Here is a 16,137-nt window from a genome sequence, read left to right as displayed (position 1 = left end):
CACGCAATCGTCAATGCACGCCCAGTCAGTGCCAGGACCAGCCAGGTTGCCTAGGGCGCCAGGACCGGCCAGGTTGCCTTGGGCGCCTGGCTGGCCTGGCCTGGCTCTGCCTTCATGACTCTGGTCATCATACATTTGTGCAAAATTTATTAGATTTCTGCACAAAATATCTTACTATACTTAATATACTGATATGGATGCAGACGGTGGATCTCTTTCTGTCTGAAGGAATTTTCTGTCTGACGGAACACACTCATTACACCCCAACTCTATATATTTAGTGGCCAGCACAAATTTCCCCTTTCCTGTTAGTGTATGGGAACAGTGCAGCAACTTGTTGTAGCTCCCATAATATCTAACTTCTATCAGGTGATCCTTGTGTTGTCCAATAAAAAGGGCAACCATTTGGGAGTTTTAACCTTGGAAAAGCAAGTTGAAGGTAAAATTCTGGTAAATATCTTAAAAAAATACTAGAATTCTTAATGGATCTGGTTAAAGTCAGTGTAGGACGTTTTAAAACATTTTTACGGTTTTGGAATTATTTACTGTATTTTTTTCTGTTCATCGGCTCTCCAGGTTGAAGGGTACAGTTTACTCAAGCAACCAGGCAGGGTTGTCAGTGAGGGACTGGCATATGAATATGAGAGGGGATGAATAGAATGATAAGTAATAAGAAGTAATAATAACGATACATTTATAGAGAACAATGATAGTTTTGGCTCTCAGGGTCAGTGACAACCATTTAAAAGCTACAAGGTATAAATGCACAATGTGATCAAGTTCTTTTAATATGATTTCATTAAATGTCATGTAAGATTATTTTTATGATTAACCAGACTGCAGAGAAAATAAAATAAATCCAATTGTTTCCCAGCAGTCTGCAATCAAGTTTTGTCCACTGCTTCTCTCCCAACCGAATCTAATATATTTAAAGTAGTGAATAATGAAGAGCAATTTTTTTCAGCAGGCATGTATTTGTGGCAAAATTCAGCATTTTGCTATCTGCAAATCTTTTCATGCAATTCACTGCTACAAAAAAGTCGCCAAGGCAAAAAGTCGCAGCAAGGAAAAAACCTCAACTGACTTTAATGCATTTTGAATGAGAAATAACTTGAGAAAAAATGCCCATTCACTTTAATGCATTTTGAGTGAGAACTTAGAAAAAAACATCCATTGACTTTAATGCATTTGGACAAAAAGTTGCCAAGACAAAAAACACCCATTGACTTTAATTCGTTTGAAAAGAGTAAAAAAATTGTATGCATAAATAATTGTTGCGCATAAAAATAATGTTGCAATTGTTTTGGCAGACCAAAAGGAAACCCATTAGTCCAGAGTCACTAGTAGTGAAGGTTATGGATACAGACACACAAACACGTATAGTGTGCTGCAAGGTTTATTCACACAACATGTTCTGTGCGTAGGTATCTCCCATGCCAACCCTTAAAGGAGAAGGAAAGCCCCAGGGCGCAAAACCCCTCCCCCCCTCCCGTGTATTCTCCCTCCTCCTCCCCCCTGGCCTACCCCTCCCGCTGGGCAAATGCCCCTAACTTGTTACTCACCCCTCTGCGCAGGTCCTGTCCACGGAGTTCACAGTCGCCATCTTCTCCCACGCGCGTCTTCTTCCTTCTCTGACCGGCGTCTTCTGGCGCATGCGCAGTAGGAACAGGTACCGGTACAGCTCTATTGCGCATGCGCCGAATGTCACGAAGTTTTCCGATTTCACTTCGTGACATACGGCGCATGCGCAATAGAGCTGTACCGGTACCTGTTCCTACTGCGCATGCGCCAGAAGACGCCGGTCAGAGAAGGAAGAAGACGCGCGTGGGAGAAGATGGCGACTGTGAACTCCGTGGACAGGACCTGAGCAGAGGGGTGAGTAACAAGTTAGGGGCATTTGCCCAGCGGGAGGGGTAGGCCAGGGGGGAGGAGGGAGGGGGGGCAATACACGGGAGGGAGGGAGGGGTTTTGCGCCCTGGGGCTTTCCTTCTCCTTTAACTTACATATCATTCAGACCAGCAAAATAAGGCAGAGCCAGATTGTGCAAGGTGCTAAGAATCCCTGTGTTTACAGGCTTCCCTGTGATTTAATAAAATTACCTTTAAGATAAAAGTGATTTTACCTTTGTTGGTGAAACATACACAACCACACCTTCATTGTCTTGACTCAGAACTTTCTCCATGCAGTAGTACGAAGCATAAGTCTTTCCTGACGATGTAGGGGCAACTATCACCGCAGACTCATTATTGTCAACAACATCAAGAAGTTTACGCTGTTGGCACATAAAAAAGAGTTATTTTTTCATGAAGAGTCGATATATATTTAACATCGGTAAAAATAACAGGTGCTATTTTAGTTATACTAATAGCAGACATTAAAGGGGATCTAAACCTAAAAATGTTCTTGTCTAAACAAGCTTATGCATTTTTTTTTTTTGGAATGTTTAGTCATAGAGATCATTTACTCTTCTGGCAGTGAAGGAAAATGAATAGGACTTGGTCATTTAGGGGCAAATTCACTAAGATGCGAAGTTGCGCCAGGCGCAACTTTGCCGCAATTCGCCGCACTTCGCCAGGCGTAGTTTCGCCAGGGCTCCGCAAATTCACTAAAATCTGAAGTTGCGCACAGGGGTAGCGTAAGGTTGCGAAGTTGCGCTAGCGTTGATTCGCTATATAAAGCAAAGTTGCGCTAGCGAAGGCTAATTTGCATACGGCACGAAATTCAAATTTCAATGGAGGAACACGTATCTGCACTACAAATGCCTAGAAAACCTTCAAATCAGCAAATATTGCCCTACACATGTGCCCACTGTCTAGGTAAGTTGCCATGAGTCAGGAAATGTAGGGGGGAAGAAGGGGAGCCCCAAAAAATTTTCGATCTTTTTCAGCCTATCAGCCATCATGTAGAAAACACGCCAGCGTTTTTTTTGGGACTTAGAAAAAAAATTGACTTTTTTTTAAACAATCCCTATCTACTCTATTGCGCTTCGCCAGGTCTGAGGTGGCGAAGGAAGTCTAGCGTAAAAGGTAGCGTTCAGTACACTGCGCAAGTTAGTGAATTTGCGTAGTTTCGTCGCTAGCGAAAATTCGCCTGGCGTAAGGTTGCGAAGTAACACTAGCGAAACTACGCCAGCGTTCGTTAGTGAATTTGCGCAGTAGCGAAAATGCCAAACGCTAGCGAATTAACGCTAGCGTTCGGCGCTTCGCGGCTTAGTGACTTTGCCCCATAGAGTATAGGATATTTATCAAGAGGCATTTCTTATACACTTATTAATCCAATAAATAAGAAAAATAAATTGCATTATCCTAATCTGACACATCTAGTCAGGACTCCATATCGTCCCAGAAACAGTCATTTCACTGAACCTCAAAGCCATGATCTGATCTTGTGTCAAAGAAATAGAAAATCAGCAAAACGGATATATTCAAGAGCAGCTGTTTACACAGGAGATAAAAATGTATCCCTGTACCTGCCATGTGTCTGGTATAAAGTGTTGTACTCTTGGATCAGGATCTGTCCTCTCATCTCTTAACATGTATGGACCCATGAACTGCAACTGGAAACGAGCTGCTCCAACTCCAACCGAGCACTCAGCCTTCTTCTTGTCCTCTTGAGTATTGGTTACCTGCAATTTTGTTTTTTAATGTGCATGGAGTATTCATTTCTGGTTTATTCAATTGAATATCTTATGGGTATCCTATCTCCAGACACACAAACTTTACTGTACAACAGACACTGACAAGAAACTACTACAGGCACAGCATAGAGTCCTTAATATATCTACCAGTGGTAAATACACAGATATATACTACAGGATCTATTATCCAGAATGCTTGGGGCCAGGGGTTTTCTGGATAAGGGATCTTTCCATAATTGGAATATCCATATATTGAGTTCTAAAAACAATTTAAACAATAATCCATGACCTCAATCATATCTGTTGATTTAATATTAAACTACAGCAAAGCCTGTCTTAGGGCTCTTACACACGGCTGTTTTTTTCTGCGCTCCCCTGCATTGTGCTTTCTTCCGTTCAGACGCAGGGGAGCGCAAGAGTAGACACACTCAATTATTGTGAAGGGGGCTGTCCTCACACAGACGCATTTAAGCGGCAAACACAGGTGAGAAGCAGCATGTTGCATTTCACCTGCGTTCGGCGCATACATGCGTCTGTGTGAGTACAGCCCCCATCACAAAAATTTAGTGCGTCTACACATGCGCTCCCCTGCGTCTGAATGGAAGAAAACACAATGCAGGGGAGCGCAGAAAAAAGCGGCCATTTGTAAGAGCCCTTACAAATACAGCATATAAGCTCACTTCTTTTAAAGGGGATGTTCACCTTTAAATTTACTATTAGTATGACGTAGAGAGTGAGGGGTCGGGGGCGCATCGGTAGTGCAGAGAGTGCAATTGTGCTCTCTCGCACTAGAAAAAAACAAATTTTAATAAAATTTTAAAAAATAGAACCAGGAGTGGTTTTATATTTGCTGCCCCTGGTAAGCTTTTTCAGCTCATTGACATTGGTCTGATGTGAATGATGAAAATCTCTGTAAAAGCTGCAGAATGAATATGTTGGCACTATATGAGTAAAGCATAATAATGACAATAATAATGTCACTGACCATAGAGCATGGCAATGTACATGCCAAATTCTCAAATCCCAGATAACTGAGACATTTAGCGATCATTTGTTGATCCTCTTTTGTCATCACGTCCTTGTATTTGTTCTGAAGTGTTTGTATCTTCTTCATGATTTCCACGGCGATATTTAAATCTTTCTTCTTTTCTGAAATTAAAAATGAATACATGGTATCAGGAAATGAAGTCTCATTAAACAAAACAAGTGGCAAGGTGATAAGTGCAAAAAAAATGGCACAAAATGCAAATACCGCCTGATAACATCCATGCCTCGTGTAAAGGCCATCAATGGCATCTGCCTAAAATATTAAGCAAATATAGTTCATTTTCCCTGACAAGTGAAAACGAATTTACACCTGCAGTGACAAATCGATGCAGTTGTGTTTTTTGACATCATTGATTAAAAGTACTTGCAGCAATACAGGCTCCCTACACTGGCACACATTTGTGCCAAGCTCCATTGCACCTACCCAGTCTGTTGTAGTGAATCATGTGCACCTGTTGAGGCAGGGTTACCCAGGACTGCAGACTGCTTCAATAGGTGCAACAGACTAGCTCCTAAATAATCGCACACAGACTTTATTTTAATGCTAGGTGCTGGAAAAGATGCCATCATAATTCAATTTTGAGCACAATTGTGCCCGATTCATATTAATATATCCAAGAGTAATGCAACATTTTAAAGTGGTTGTTCACCTTTGAGTTAACTTTTAGTATGATGTAGAGAGTCATATTCTGAAATAATATACAATTGGTTTTTGTGGTTTTCGAGTTATTTAGCCTTTCATGCAACAGCTCTCCAGATCTATTTAAGCAATCCGGTTGCTAGGATCCAAATTACCCTAGCAACCATTCACTTATTTGAATACGAGCCTGGGATATGAATAGGGGAGGACCTGCATAAAAAAGAGCAATAAGAGAACATTTGTAGCTTTACAGAGCATTTGTTTTTAGATGGGGTCAGTGACCCCCCCCCATTTGAAAACTGGAGAGAATCAGAAGAAAATGGCAAATAATTTGGAAACTATAAAAAAAAAATAATGAAGACCAACTGAAAAATTGCTTACAATTGACCATTCTGTAACATACTAAGGGGCACATTTACTAAGCTTGAGTGAAGGATTCGAATGGAAAAAACGTAGCATTTCGTAGTATTTTTTGGCTACTTCGACCATCAAATTGGCTACTTCGACCTTCGACTACGATTTCAAATCGAACGATTCGAACTAAAAATCGTTCGACTATTCGATAGTCGAAGTACTGTATCTTTAAAAAAAACTTCGACTACCTACTTCGCCAACTAAAACCTACCGAATTGCATTGCAGCCTATGGGGACGGTTTTTTTTATCGAATAAAAATCGTTCGATCTAACTATTTTTACTTCGATCGATCAATCGCAGGAATGCAATCGTAGTCAAAGTATTTGCGGAAAATCCTTCGACTTCGAAGTAGAAGGATTTTACTTCGACGGTCGAATATCGAGGGTTAATTATCCCTCGATATTCGACTCTTCGTAAATGTGCCCCTTAAAGTTAACTGAATGGTGAACCACCCCTTTAACTCAAAGTGGAACAACCCCTTTAAATTGGGGAGATACAGACTTATCTGGTTTTGTACACTGGGAGAAAGTGGAACTATCTCTTTTGTTTTATTTAACATTACATATTACACATATTAAACCGTCTTTACACACACAGTTGTTTATACAATATTACTCTCCACAATTTCTGATGCTGAGGAGCACATTTAATTAAAGGTTGAGTTGTGTTTTCCACAAAAAATTTGAGTTTTCAAGTTGATTTTTCAGTCAAAATTAATTTTTTCGGGGTTTTAAAAAACAATTTCAGTTTTTGGGGTTTTTGTAAAAAAACGTGAATTTTTGAGATTTATTATACCCCGATCCTGAAAATAGCTCGAATCCGAAAAATACACCATCTAAAACCTGTCTAAGTCATGTAGCAGTCAATGGCAGAGATCCCTTCAACCATTTGAAGATGTTTCTAGCCTTCATGAGGTTTTGCTTGAAAACTTGAATTATTCGAGCGATTTGAGATTTTAACCCCGTACTCTCTGATTCGTGTTTTTTCTATTCAAGTTTTTTCTTAAATCAGAAACCATTCTAGTTGTGAGTTCATTCGAGGTTGAGGTTTTAAAAAGCTCACATAACTCAAAACCCTTGATAAATAACCCCCTAAAATTATTATTATGATTTGTCACTGTTAGGGGGTTATTTATCGAGTATTAGAGTTATGTGAGCTTTTTAAAACTTTGAATGAACTCAAATGAGCTCACAACTCGAATGGTTTCTTATTTAAGAAAAAACTCGAATGGAAAAAAACACGAATCAGCAAGTTTGGGTTTAATAATCCGAATGAATCAAATTTTCCGCAATAAAAACCTCAAATTGCTCAAATGATTCAAGTTTTCGAGCAAAACCCTCCGATAAAAACTTGAAGGCTACATACATTTTCATATGGTTCAAGGGACCTCTGCCATTGACCTACATGACCTAGACAGGTATTAGATTAGAATTTTTGGATTCAAGATATTTCCAGGGTCGGGGTATAATAAATCTTGACAAATTCTATTTTTTTTTTTTTTTTTACAAAAACCCAAAAAATTCAAGTTTTTTTTAAAAAACTATTTTTGACTGAAACAGCACCTTAAAAACTCAAAAACTCATGGAAAACACAATTCGATCCTTAATAAATCTGCCCCTTAATGTTATAATACACTAGGAAAAAGTAATACATACTGTGCATGCTGCAGTGCTCAACCCAGACCTCAAGAGAAATTCTTAATCCCAATCGTTCTGCAAGAAGCTTCACTGAGCTGGTTTGGGTACTTATGATGAAATATTCCAGTTTTTTTAAGCCAGGAAAAAAATTTGCTCCCATTTCTTTTTCAATGGAAGAAGCCATAGATTTCCACTGTTCAACTTCCTTAATTTCTTCTTTGGCATTCATTCTTTTCTGATTTTCTTCTATGATTTGATCTTTTTTGGACTTCTATGGGCACAAAATTGAGGGCAAAGGAAAGAAAATACAAAATGGTATTATACACAAAAACTTTTTTAGGTATTTGCATACCTCATCTTACATACTGAGTACTACTAGGTGTATAGATATCCTAAATCAGTAGTTAAGGGACCTGGAGTTGCTCTGGGAGATGGTTTACAAGTATTCTACAGTTAGATTGAATTGTTGTGTGTGTGGAGATAGTGGTATTTGTTCTGCATAGAGGACCCAGAGTAAAAATATTGATGTTAAAAGCCCAGGGGCTTTTCTAAGCACGTTTGCAATTTACAAAGTGATTTAGCTTTTCAATAAGTTATTTAGCTAATATAATCATTGTTTTTAACAACCAACCTGGTGGCCAGTTCCATTAACTGTACTTGAAGGTATAATCTGTGAGATATTTCACAATGAAACCAGAGACCTGTTCTGATGTTGCTCTGCTCAGGAAGGAGATCAGACACCTCAGATAACCACTCACTAATAAGTCCTTACCTGTGATTCCTTTTTCTTCACAACAACCTTTTCTTTCTCCCCCTTTTTCTCAGATTCTTTGTTCTGTAGTACAATTGTCTTGGATGATGAGGAGACTAAAGATTGCCCACTAAAACGCTGAAAGGTCTGTAGCTTTTGATAAGCTCTGAGAGCGCGTTCATCTTTCAGTGCTGTTGGAAGTCAAAAACAATATTTATCCACTTTTATACTGGGATAGGTTTATTTTATGCTCATCATGGGCCTCTGTACTTTCTTCAGTACTTGAAACTCCAGCTCAGATTTATACAAAAATTAGTTTGGCAGATGAAACTATATTGTGTTTGTGCACCCACGTCAATTTGGTCATATTGTTCTTGTGATTTTCAATAGCTAATCACTCAAAATGGAAAAAAGTAACCTTCATCTTTTTTATATTGTTTATTATTTATTCTTTTAGATGAGGACATCTATTTTAGAAGGGGTAACTGGGGTTATAGTAGTACAAGGAACTTTGTTGAACATACTCTTTGTTTATTGTTTTAATAAAAGGGGTGGATCACCTTTAAGTTTCCAGTTTGTCTCTATTGACACTAAGGATCATTTAATAGCTCCTTTCAAACTTTCTTTTTGGTCTAGGGGGCTTGTGTGTCCCACTAGAAAAGGTGGCTGACCTTTCACTCCCAACATTATTGTAGAGATTGTAGTGTTTCTTTCAGCAAAAGCCATGGCAGTGCAATCATCTGATGCTACTGGACATGCCCTATCTCCTACATTCCTTATTTACACAGTAATAAAAGTATCGCAGATGAGGAAAATCTTGCCATGCCATGCCTCTTCCTGCAAGAGCCAGCTGTGACATCGCTAGACCTAAGGACTCAGTAAGCACTCTCTTTAAATAACTTTTAGTTTCAAAATGTTATTGTTGGGCTTTGTTTCCCATAAAGCTTTCCCCTTACTTCTCTGCCGAGTTCAGCATACAGTGTTACAAGCTTCTGCTGAGCTCTCTCACTACAGCTCGTAGCTTCCCACTAACCTAATCCTGAATGATCCGATCCCTATCTTGCACACATTCGCCTGGGGTCCTACCACAAACACTAACTCCTTGTCAGGGCCACAGGCTGCCCCTACTGACTAGTACAGCTACTTCTCACATATGAGGTGAACCTGGTACTGATCTCATAATTTGTCCTAGCATGGTGCAGCCTCCCATCTGGTCTGGCTCTACAGTCTTCCCTACACCTACACTCCCACCCCAGACTCTTTGATAAAAGTGTCTGTACCTTCATCACCTCCCTTCGTTCTGTCATAGTCATCACTTAGCGGACGTCTAGAATGCCAATGTGTAAGTTCATCAAAATATTTCCCTCTGGGTACTGGGGTTTCTCTTTGTTCAGTACTAAAAAACATAAAATTAAACATCATCAGTGCAAGTGGAGCACTATGACATATATATGCTGATTTCATATTTTATTCGATTGCCCACTTTTCCGTCCTTCGTTGTGTGAGTATCATTTGCACCCTATTCTTTTGCCACAGCTGTGCTGCAGCAATTAAAGGAGGCCACTCTGGAAACGTTGGAGCTACTGCATGGTTCAAGGGTTCGGTAGATCTTAAAGGAGAACCAACCCCTTAATAATAAAAACCCCTAACTCTATACCCTACATAGACCACCCTCCCTGCTCCCCCCAGCCTAAGTAACCCTAACTGTTTAATTACCCCTCGTTGCAGATTCAGCACAGCAGAGTTCACAGTTGCCATTTTCTTCTCTTTGGTCTTCTTCGTGAAGTAAACGCCGTATCGGCGCATGCGCAGTTGGAGCAGTCTTCTGGTTTTTGACAACTGCGCATGTTCCGAAAGTGACCGAAATTGCTGAAGCTCCAGAAGAAGAACCAAAGATTACAGAAGAGCCGGAACTCTGCTGTACTGAATCTGCAATGAGGGGTAAGTTAACAGTTAGGGTTAATTACCAAAGGTAACACCTAGCCTGGGAGGGAACAGGGGGGGGGATCTATGTATGGTTGGGGGGGTAGGGGGTTTTATTATTAAAGAAGGAAAGGTGAAGGAAAGGCTAAAATTAATAAGCTTTATTAGAAAGGTCTATATAAACACCACATTTCTTTCCTTCTATTGTGTACACATTGGCTTCCGTATCAGACTGCCTTCTTTCAGCTTAAACCTCCAGGGCAGGGCCTTGAGCATGCTCAGTTTGCTCCTCTCCCCCTCCCTGCTGTAATCTGAGCCCAGAGCTATGAGCAAGCTGGGAGAAACTCAGGCAGGAAGTGATGTCACACCAAGCCAATATGACAGTTGCTATCCTAAACAAACACAAAACACTGTTTACTCAAGTATGGTAAAGCATTCTGCAAAATAAATATATCATTATAGCTTGCACTACTGTGGCTAATCTACTGGCAATAAACTGCCTCAGTAGCTTTCCTTCTCCTTTATGGGTTTAGTTCTCCTTTAAGTCCCCCCTGTGTCAACTGGCACAACTGTACCAAACCTCCTAACATTTGAAAAAAAGGAAAGAGGGGGCAAAAACATCTGGTGCATATAACGTGGTGAAAATCTTTGACCATGCCAATTTTGTGGCCACACCCCTTAAATTCCAAATCCATTTTACAAAATTTGGCAGGTTATGGAAAGTTTGACCACATTTCTGGGGGTTTTTATGTGGGACTGTCCCATGAAAAACTGGAGAATTGGGAGGTATGCTGCACTCAATTTGAAACAGGAGGAGGGAAGGACTGACCCCCCCCCTTTGCAACTATATGAAAGTGCAAAATATCTTTAACTAATGGGATTTTTGCACAACTTACTGCAGTAAAACCTGTGCAAACACAACAGCACTTATAACTGACCCCTTACATATTTTTCTATGAAAATATGACGAATAAACTTTATGAATGTGTTTACATTTCCAGTTCAAAGTTTTTTTTTCACATTCTCCTACATCCATATAAAGTAGAACTCTTATACAACAGAATCCCCATTTTATGTTTTTCAGGGGACCAGAAAAAAATTGTGTAAAATCAGGGAAAAAGTAACATCAGGGAAATGCATTATGCATTCTGTATTGGTGGGACCACAAAAATAATGTAAAATGAGGGAAAACTAAGTAAACTTCTAAAGGAACGTAAAATTGAGGTTTCACTGAATAAATAATCAGTTCCTACTCCAATGGAAACTGGTGAGTGTTTAGTATAGAAGTTTCTACTGATGCTTAATAAATACAGTGCTAAATTCTAACATGAACTTAAACACTCAGTTTGTATTTCCAGAGAGATTCAAATACCTGCTTAAAAATGGTAATTCATCCAGAAGGTCCCCAACATATTCTTCAACAATGTCAGAGTTTGCTCGTAGAAGACCTATAGTTGGCATGTTCTCATCTCTCACTTATTAAAACAGGGGAAAATGTTGAATGGAATTAAAAGTTGAAATGTATTTTCTTGCAGTCTGCTCATGCAAATCCGATAAAAGACATGTTTATCCCCAAAATTACCCTATGCATTGAAAAGAGTGCCTTAAAGGGAATATAACCAACAAATATAGATATATACAAGCTCTGTGCCAATATTTGTGCATTGAACCTTCCATGTGGACAGTCGGGTTATAGAATTCCCTGCTGAGTAGTAATGAAGGATTCATTGCTGGGATTAAAAATAGTTTAGAAGCCTTTCTAGCCAGAAAGCACATATGCTTTTTAAGGCATCACATCGGCCTTTTTGGGTTAGGGAGTTGTCGTTTTAACAGCAAGCTCTGGAAATGACTCAAACTCTTCCTTGACCATTTTGAGCACAATTGCATCTGATTTATTTGAATGATGGCAGAATATTGGGGAAATAGCTGCATTACAGGTTAAAAAAAACATAGCAAATTGCATCCAAAAAAATACTTTGCACATGGCATTTGTGTTTGTAAATGAGCCCTGGTGTGTCAAGTTGACTTGTATGTACCAGAACTGAAATTTTTCAAAAATACTCTAGTGTTGCAGGTGCCTTAGAGGTGTATTATACATTTTTTTTATTTAAATATAGGCTCCAGCATAAATCTTAACACACTAACAGACCATGGTGCTATTCTATTGAAGCCCATGACATGATACTGTGAGTCAAATGGCTATTATCAAGGTTTGCAACAGCAGTAACATTTTACAAACAGCAGACCCCCGCATAAATTATCTAGGAGAGCTTTAAATTAAATAAATTTGATTGAAAATGTTTCTAAAGGAATAAAATGCAATTTATGAGAGAATATTATAACTTACTGAGGACAATTAACTATCCTTTTATGTATATTTGTGATAGGGAGCTAATATATCACTTTCTTCACAGCAGGCAGTTAGAATGCCATATTTTGCCATTGAGACCCCATACAATTCTAACAGCTGGAGCCCCTTGACTTGACTGATGGCTGCTGTGCTATACTACATAAGAATGTATACCCTCTAAAATTTACACACTTTTTAAGGGCCTCATATATTAATGCTCCAAACGCAAGTGTGTCTAAATTCTGAGGATGGGTGTGGGGAGGGGTGTGTGTGTGCGAGAGGGGACCCCTACATGCCTTCCACTCTTATTACTTGTGTTCACTTTCAGGTCCCCAACTGCCCCAACGTCAGTAAACGAGGCCTTAAATCTCTTCAGTCTAGCATTTGTTGTTATTCCTATGCCAACAGTGGGGCTCATCTATAAACCATAGTTGCCATGTACTTGTTTATATTTATAAAGCTGGGCAACATTGGTGAATTTAATTTGAAAAAATAATTTATTTGTGTTGTGGGAATAAAACTCAAATATCTGCTGAAGACAATTATTTGCTTTAATTACCTATTATGGAGGAAGCCTTTGGAAGGAAAGAACGTGATGTTGTCCTGATATCATAGGATTGTATTTGTTCACCATGTGGATTTACTTTCAAAAATGGAGTTCCAGAGAAATGAATACTTATCTTCTATTGTCTTCCCAAATATCCACTTGAAGCCTTGAAGTAAATATTAAATGGATATAAAGCATGAAAGTGAATTTCTAATAATAATTATTGCAATAATTGCAATTGATATTTCATTTTTTATTTAATATTTCTTAAGACAGGAAGTTATAGATATATTCTTATTAACAAGACTTCAACCCACCCAGGTCCTAAAGAGCATCTGAATATAATGTAAATGATTGCTTAACAAAACATGGAAATACAACACCCAACATTAGCAGTTTCTGTCAAAGCCTATGAGCCTATGAGTACGTGCCTCAGCAGGCAAGAAATGCCCTTATCCTTAATGTCCAAATAGATGTTTTCTTACTTTTACTAATCCAGTATACATTTTTTTTAAGAATCTGAGCTTTGCAGTATATTCATGTGCACCTGGACTGGGGTGAATTGTGAGTTCTTCCTTTTATTTATATAACCCTTGTTACTATATTATTATATATTTTTTGGCAGTGCATATATAATGTTTTTGGCCCTCTGCACCATTCTTTCTAATTATTCTAATAAGATGTCAACCCACCTAGGTCTTAGGGCAGAGGCACACTGCTATTTCGGGAGATTAGTCGCCAATTGACAAATCGCTTCTTCTTCGGGTGACTAATCTCCCTGAACTGTCTTCCCGCCGGTGATTTACTTTTTAAGGTAAATCGCCGGCGGGATGGTAATCGGATCATGAGGCAACTTTGGGCAACTTCAGGAAACAAAGCGGTTTGAGTGCCACCCCCCCGGCAATTTACTTTCTAGCTGGCGGGAAGGCAGTTCATGGAGATTAGTCGCCCGAAGAAGAAGAGATTTGTTGCTGGGCGACTAATCTTCTGAAATAGCAGTGTGTGTCTTTGCCCTTAAAGAGCACCTGAATATAAAGTCAATTATTACTTAGCAAAATTCCCACATGGAAATACAACACACAACATCAGCAGTTTCTGTCAAAGACAATTGTAGGTGTCACAAACACAAAGCAACTTCAGAAAAACAAAGCACTGCATATGTTTTCCTGCTGGTGATTTGCATTATTGTCAGTGGGGAAGCATACGGAGGAGATTAGTTGCCTGCAGAGGAGGAGATTTATCGGGGCGATGGATATGAGAAGGCATAGGCAGATTTTAAAGAAGCCTTGGGGAGGCCTCTGCAAATCAACCAGACAAAAAAGTTGGCAACTTTCCAGAAGAGAGGGGTTCCATTTGCAGCCCTTGGAGTCTGAGGTAACTCACATTATGCAGGGAGGCGGGACCAGCAACAGGAGGGCGAGGGCAGTAAATGGAACATTTTCTAATTGGATCAGTGATGTTAGTGGAGTGCTGCAGGGGTCTGTCTTGGTCTTTGCTTTTTAAAGGGGACCCATAACCCAAAAAAAAAATTCCTAATCCTATTTTATCAAGTTGGTCAAGGAAAATGAAATGTAATTACACTATATTATCTGAATTTTGTTTCCTTCAGTCTGGGATTTCCTGATTATAGCAAGCAGGCAGGAGTCATTTTGTGGACACTGTTATTAAGGCAAGCCTTGTATCATCTCAGAATCTTGTTTGTGCACCAGAATGTTGGACGTGATGTCCATCCCCATGCCCTGGTTACACAATTAAATGGTGAAGAGAACGGGGGAATGTGGGGAAAGCAATTTCTAGGAAGTGCTGAATGGAAAGTGAAAGTAACTGCCTGCCCCGCCTCTATGCCTAAGGCTTAGAGGAGGGGCAGGCAATATTTGATTGACAGCTGAGATTTTTAAATGACTTTACAACAGCTATGAATGCTTTAATAGAAAATAAAATTTGGATTTCATGTTTAATTTGAAAAGGACTTTTATTATACATTTTTTTTTTTGATGACAGGTCCACTTTAAAGAAATTGTTCAGTATAAAAACTGGGTAAATAGATAGATTTGCTGTGCAAAAGAAAAAAGTTTTCAATATAGTTAGTTAGCCAAAAATGTAATGTAGAAAGGCTGGAGTGACTGGATGTGTAACATAATAGCCAGAAACCAACTACCTGCTTTGAAGCTCTCTTGGTTTCCACTGATTGGTTACCAGGCAGTAACAAATCAGTGACTTGAGGGGAAGGGGGAACATGGGTCATAATTGTTTGCTTTTGAATCTGAGCTGAATGCTGAGGATCAATTGCAAACTCACTGAACAGTTATGTCCCATGTCGTCCCCCCCTTAAAGTCGCTGACAAACTCAGAGTTAGAGATATGAAAAGCAGGAAGTAGTGTTCTGGCTGTTATGTTAAACATCCTCTCACTCCAGCCTTTATACATTACATTTTTGCCTAACTAACTAAATTAGAAACATTTTTTATTTTGCACAGTTTTTATTTTTATACTGAACTGTTCCTTTAACTTGTTTATTAATGAGCTGGAGGTGGGCATTTAAAGTACTGTTTCTATGATGATACTAAATTGTGCAGAACTATAGGTTCCATGCAGGATGCTGCCACTTTGCAGAGTGATTTGTCTAAATTGGAAAACTGGGCAGCAAACTGGAAAATGAGTTTCAATGTTGATAAATGCAGGTTATGCACTTTGGGAAAAATAATATAAATGCAAGTTATACACTAAATGGCAATGTGTTGGGAGTTTCCTTAAATGAGAAGGATCTAGGGGTCTTTGTAGATAACACGAGTGCAGAGACGTGCAACTACACTGGGTAAAGGGATGGAGTAGTTAAACTAATAGGATAGACTGTCACGGCTGGAGTTGTTTTCATTGAAAAAAAAGGTGTTTGTGAGGGGACATAATTACTCTTTGCAAGTACATTAGAGGGCATTATAGACAAATAGCAGGGACCATTTCTGCCAAGTGAATTGCCTGAAATTCTGTAAAAAAAATGACCCTATAATGTGTTACAAAACAAACCGTGAGAAACTTTAGCCTCTCCAAACCAAAATTTCCATCTCTGCCAGTTGAAAAGGGCCTGACTAAGAAATGTAATAACAAAATTGTAGCCTGACAGAGAGATAGATTTTTGGCTGCCAGTGACCCCCATTTTAAAGCTGGAATGAGGAAGAAAAGGAGGCTAAATA

The 16,137-nt window shown here is 39.2% G+C and overlaps 1 protein-coding gene across 1 annotated transcript in view; it reads right to left on the bottom strand.

The window, feature by feature from the left end:
- LOC108719603 (probable ATP-dependent RNA helicase DDX60) overlaps positions 1 to 16,137 on the bottom strand; it is a 66,722-nt gene that overhangs the window by 33,832 nt on the left and 16,753 nt on the right. The window contains 9 exon segments of the mRNA XM_041589235.1: positions 2,123 to 2,272; positions 3,470 to 3,625; positions 4,623 to 4,786; positions 7,395 to 7,647; positions 8,149 to 8,318; positions 9,408 to 9,523; positions 11,423 to 11,525; positions 12,960 to 13,050; positions 13,052 to 13,113. Of these exon segments, the coding sequence (XP_041445169.1) occupies positions 2,123 to 2,272; positions 3,470 to 3,625; positions 4,623 to 4,786; positions 7,395 to 7,647; positions 8,149 to 8,318; positions 9,408 to 9,523; positions 11,423 to 11,525; positions 12,960 to 13,050; positions 13,052 to 13,113 (1,265 nt within the window).

This window comes from Xenopus laevis, chromosome 1L (assembly GCF_017654675.1).
Source record: "Xenopus laevis strain J_2021 chromosome 1L, Xenopus_laevis_v10.1, whole genome shotgun sequence".
Classification (NCBI taxonomy): Eukaryota; Metazoa; Chordata; class Amphibia; order Anura; family Pipidae; genus Xenopus; species Xenopus laevis.
This window is presented reverse-complemented; position numbering and strand designations above follow the sequence as displayed.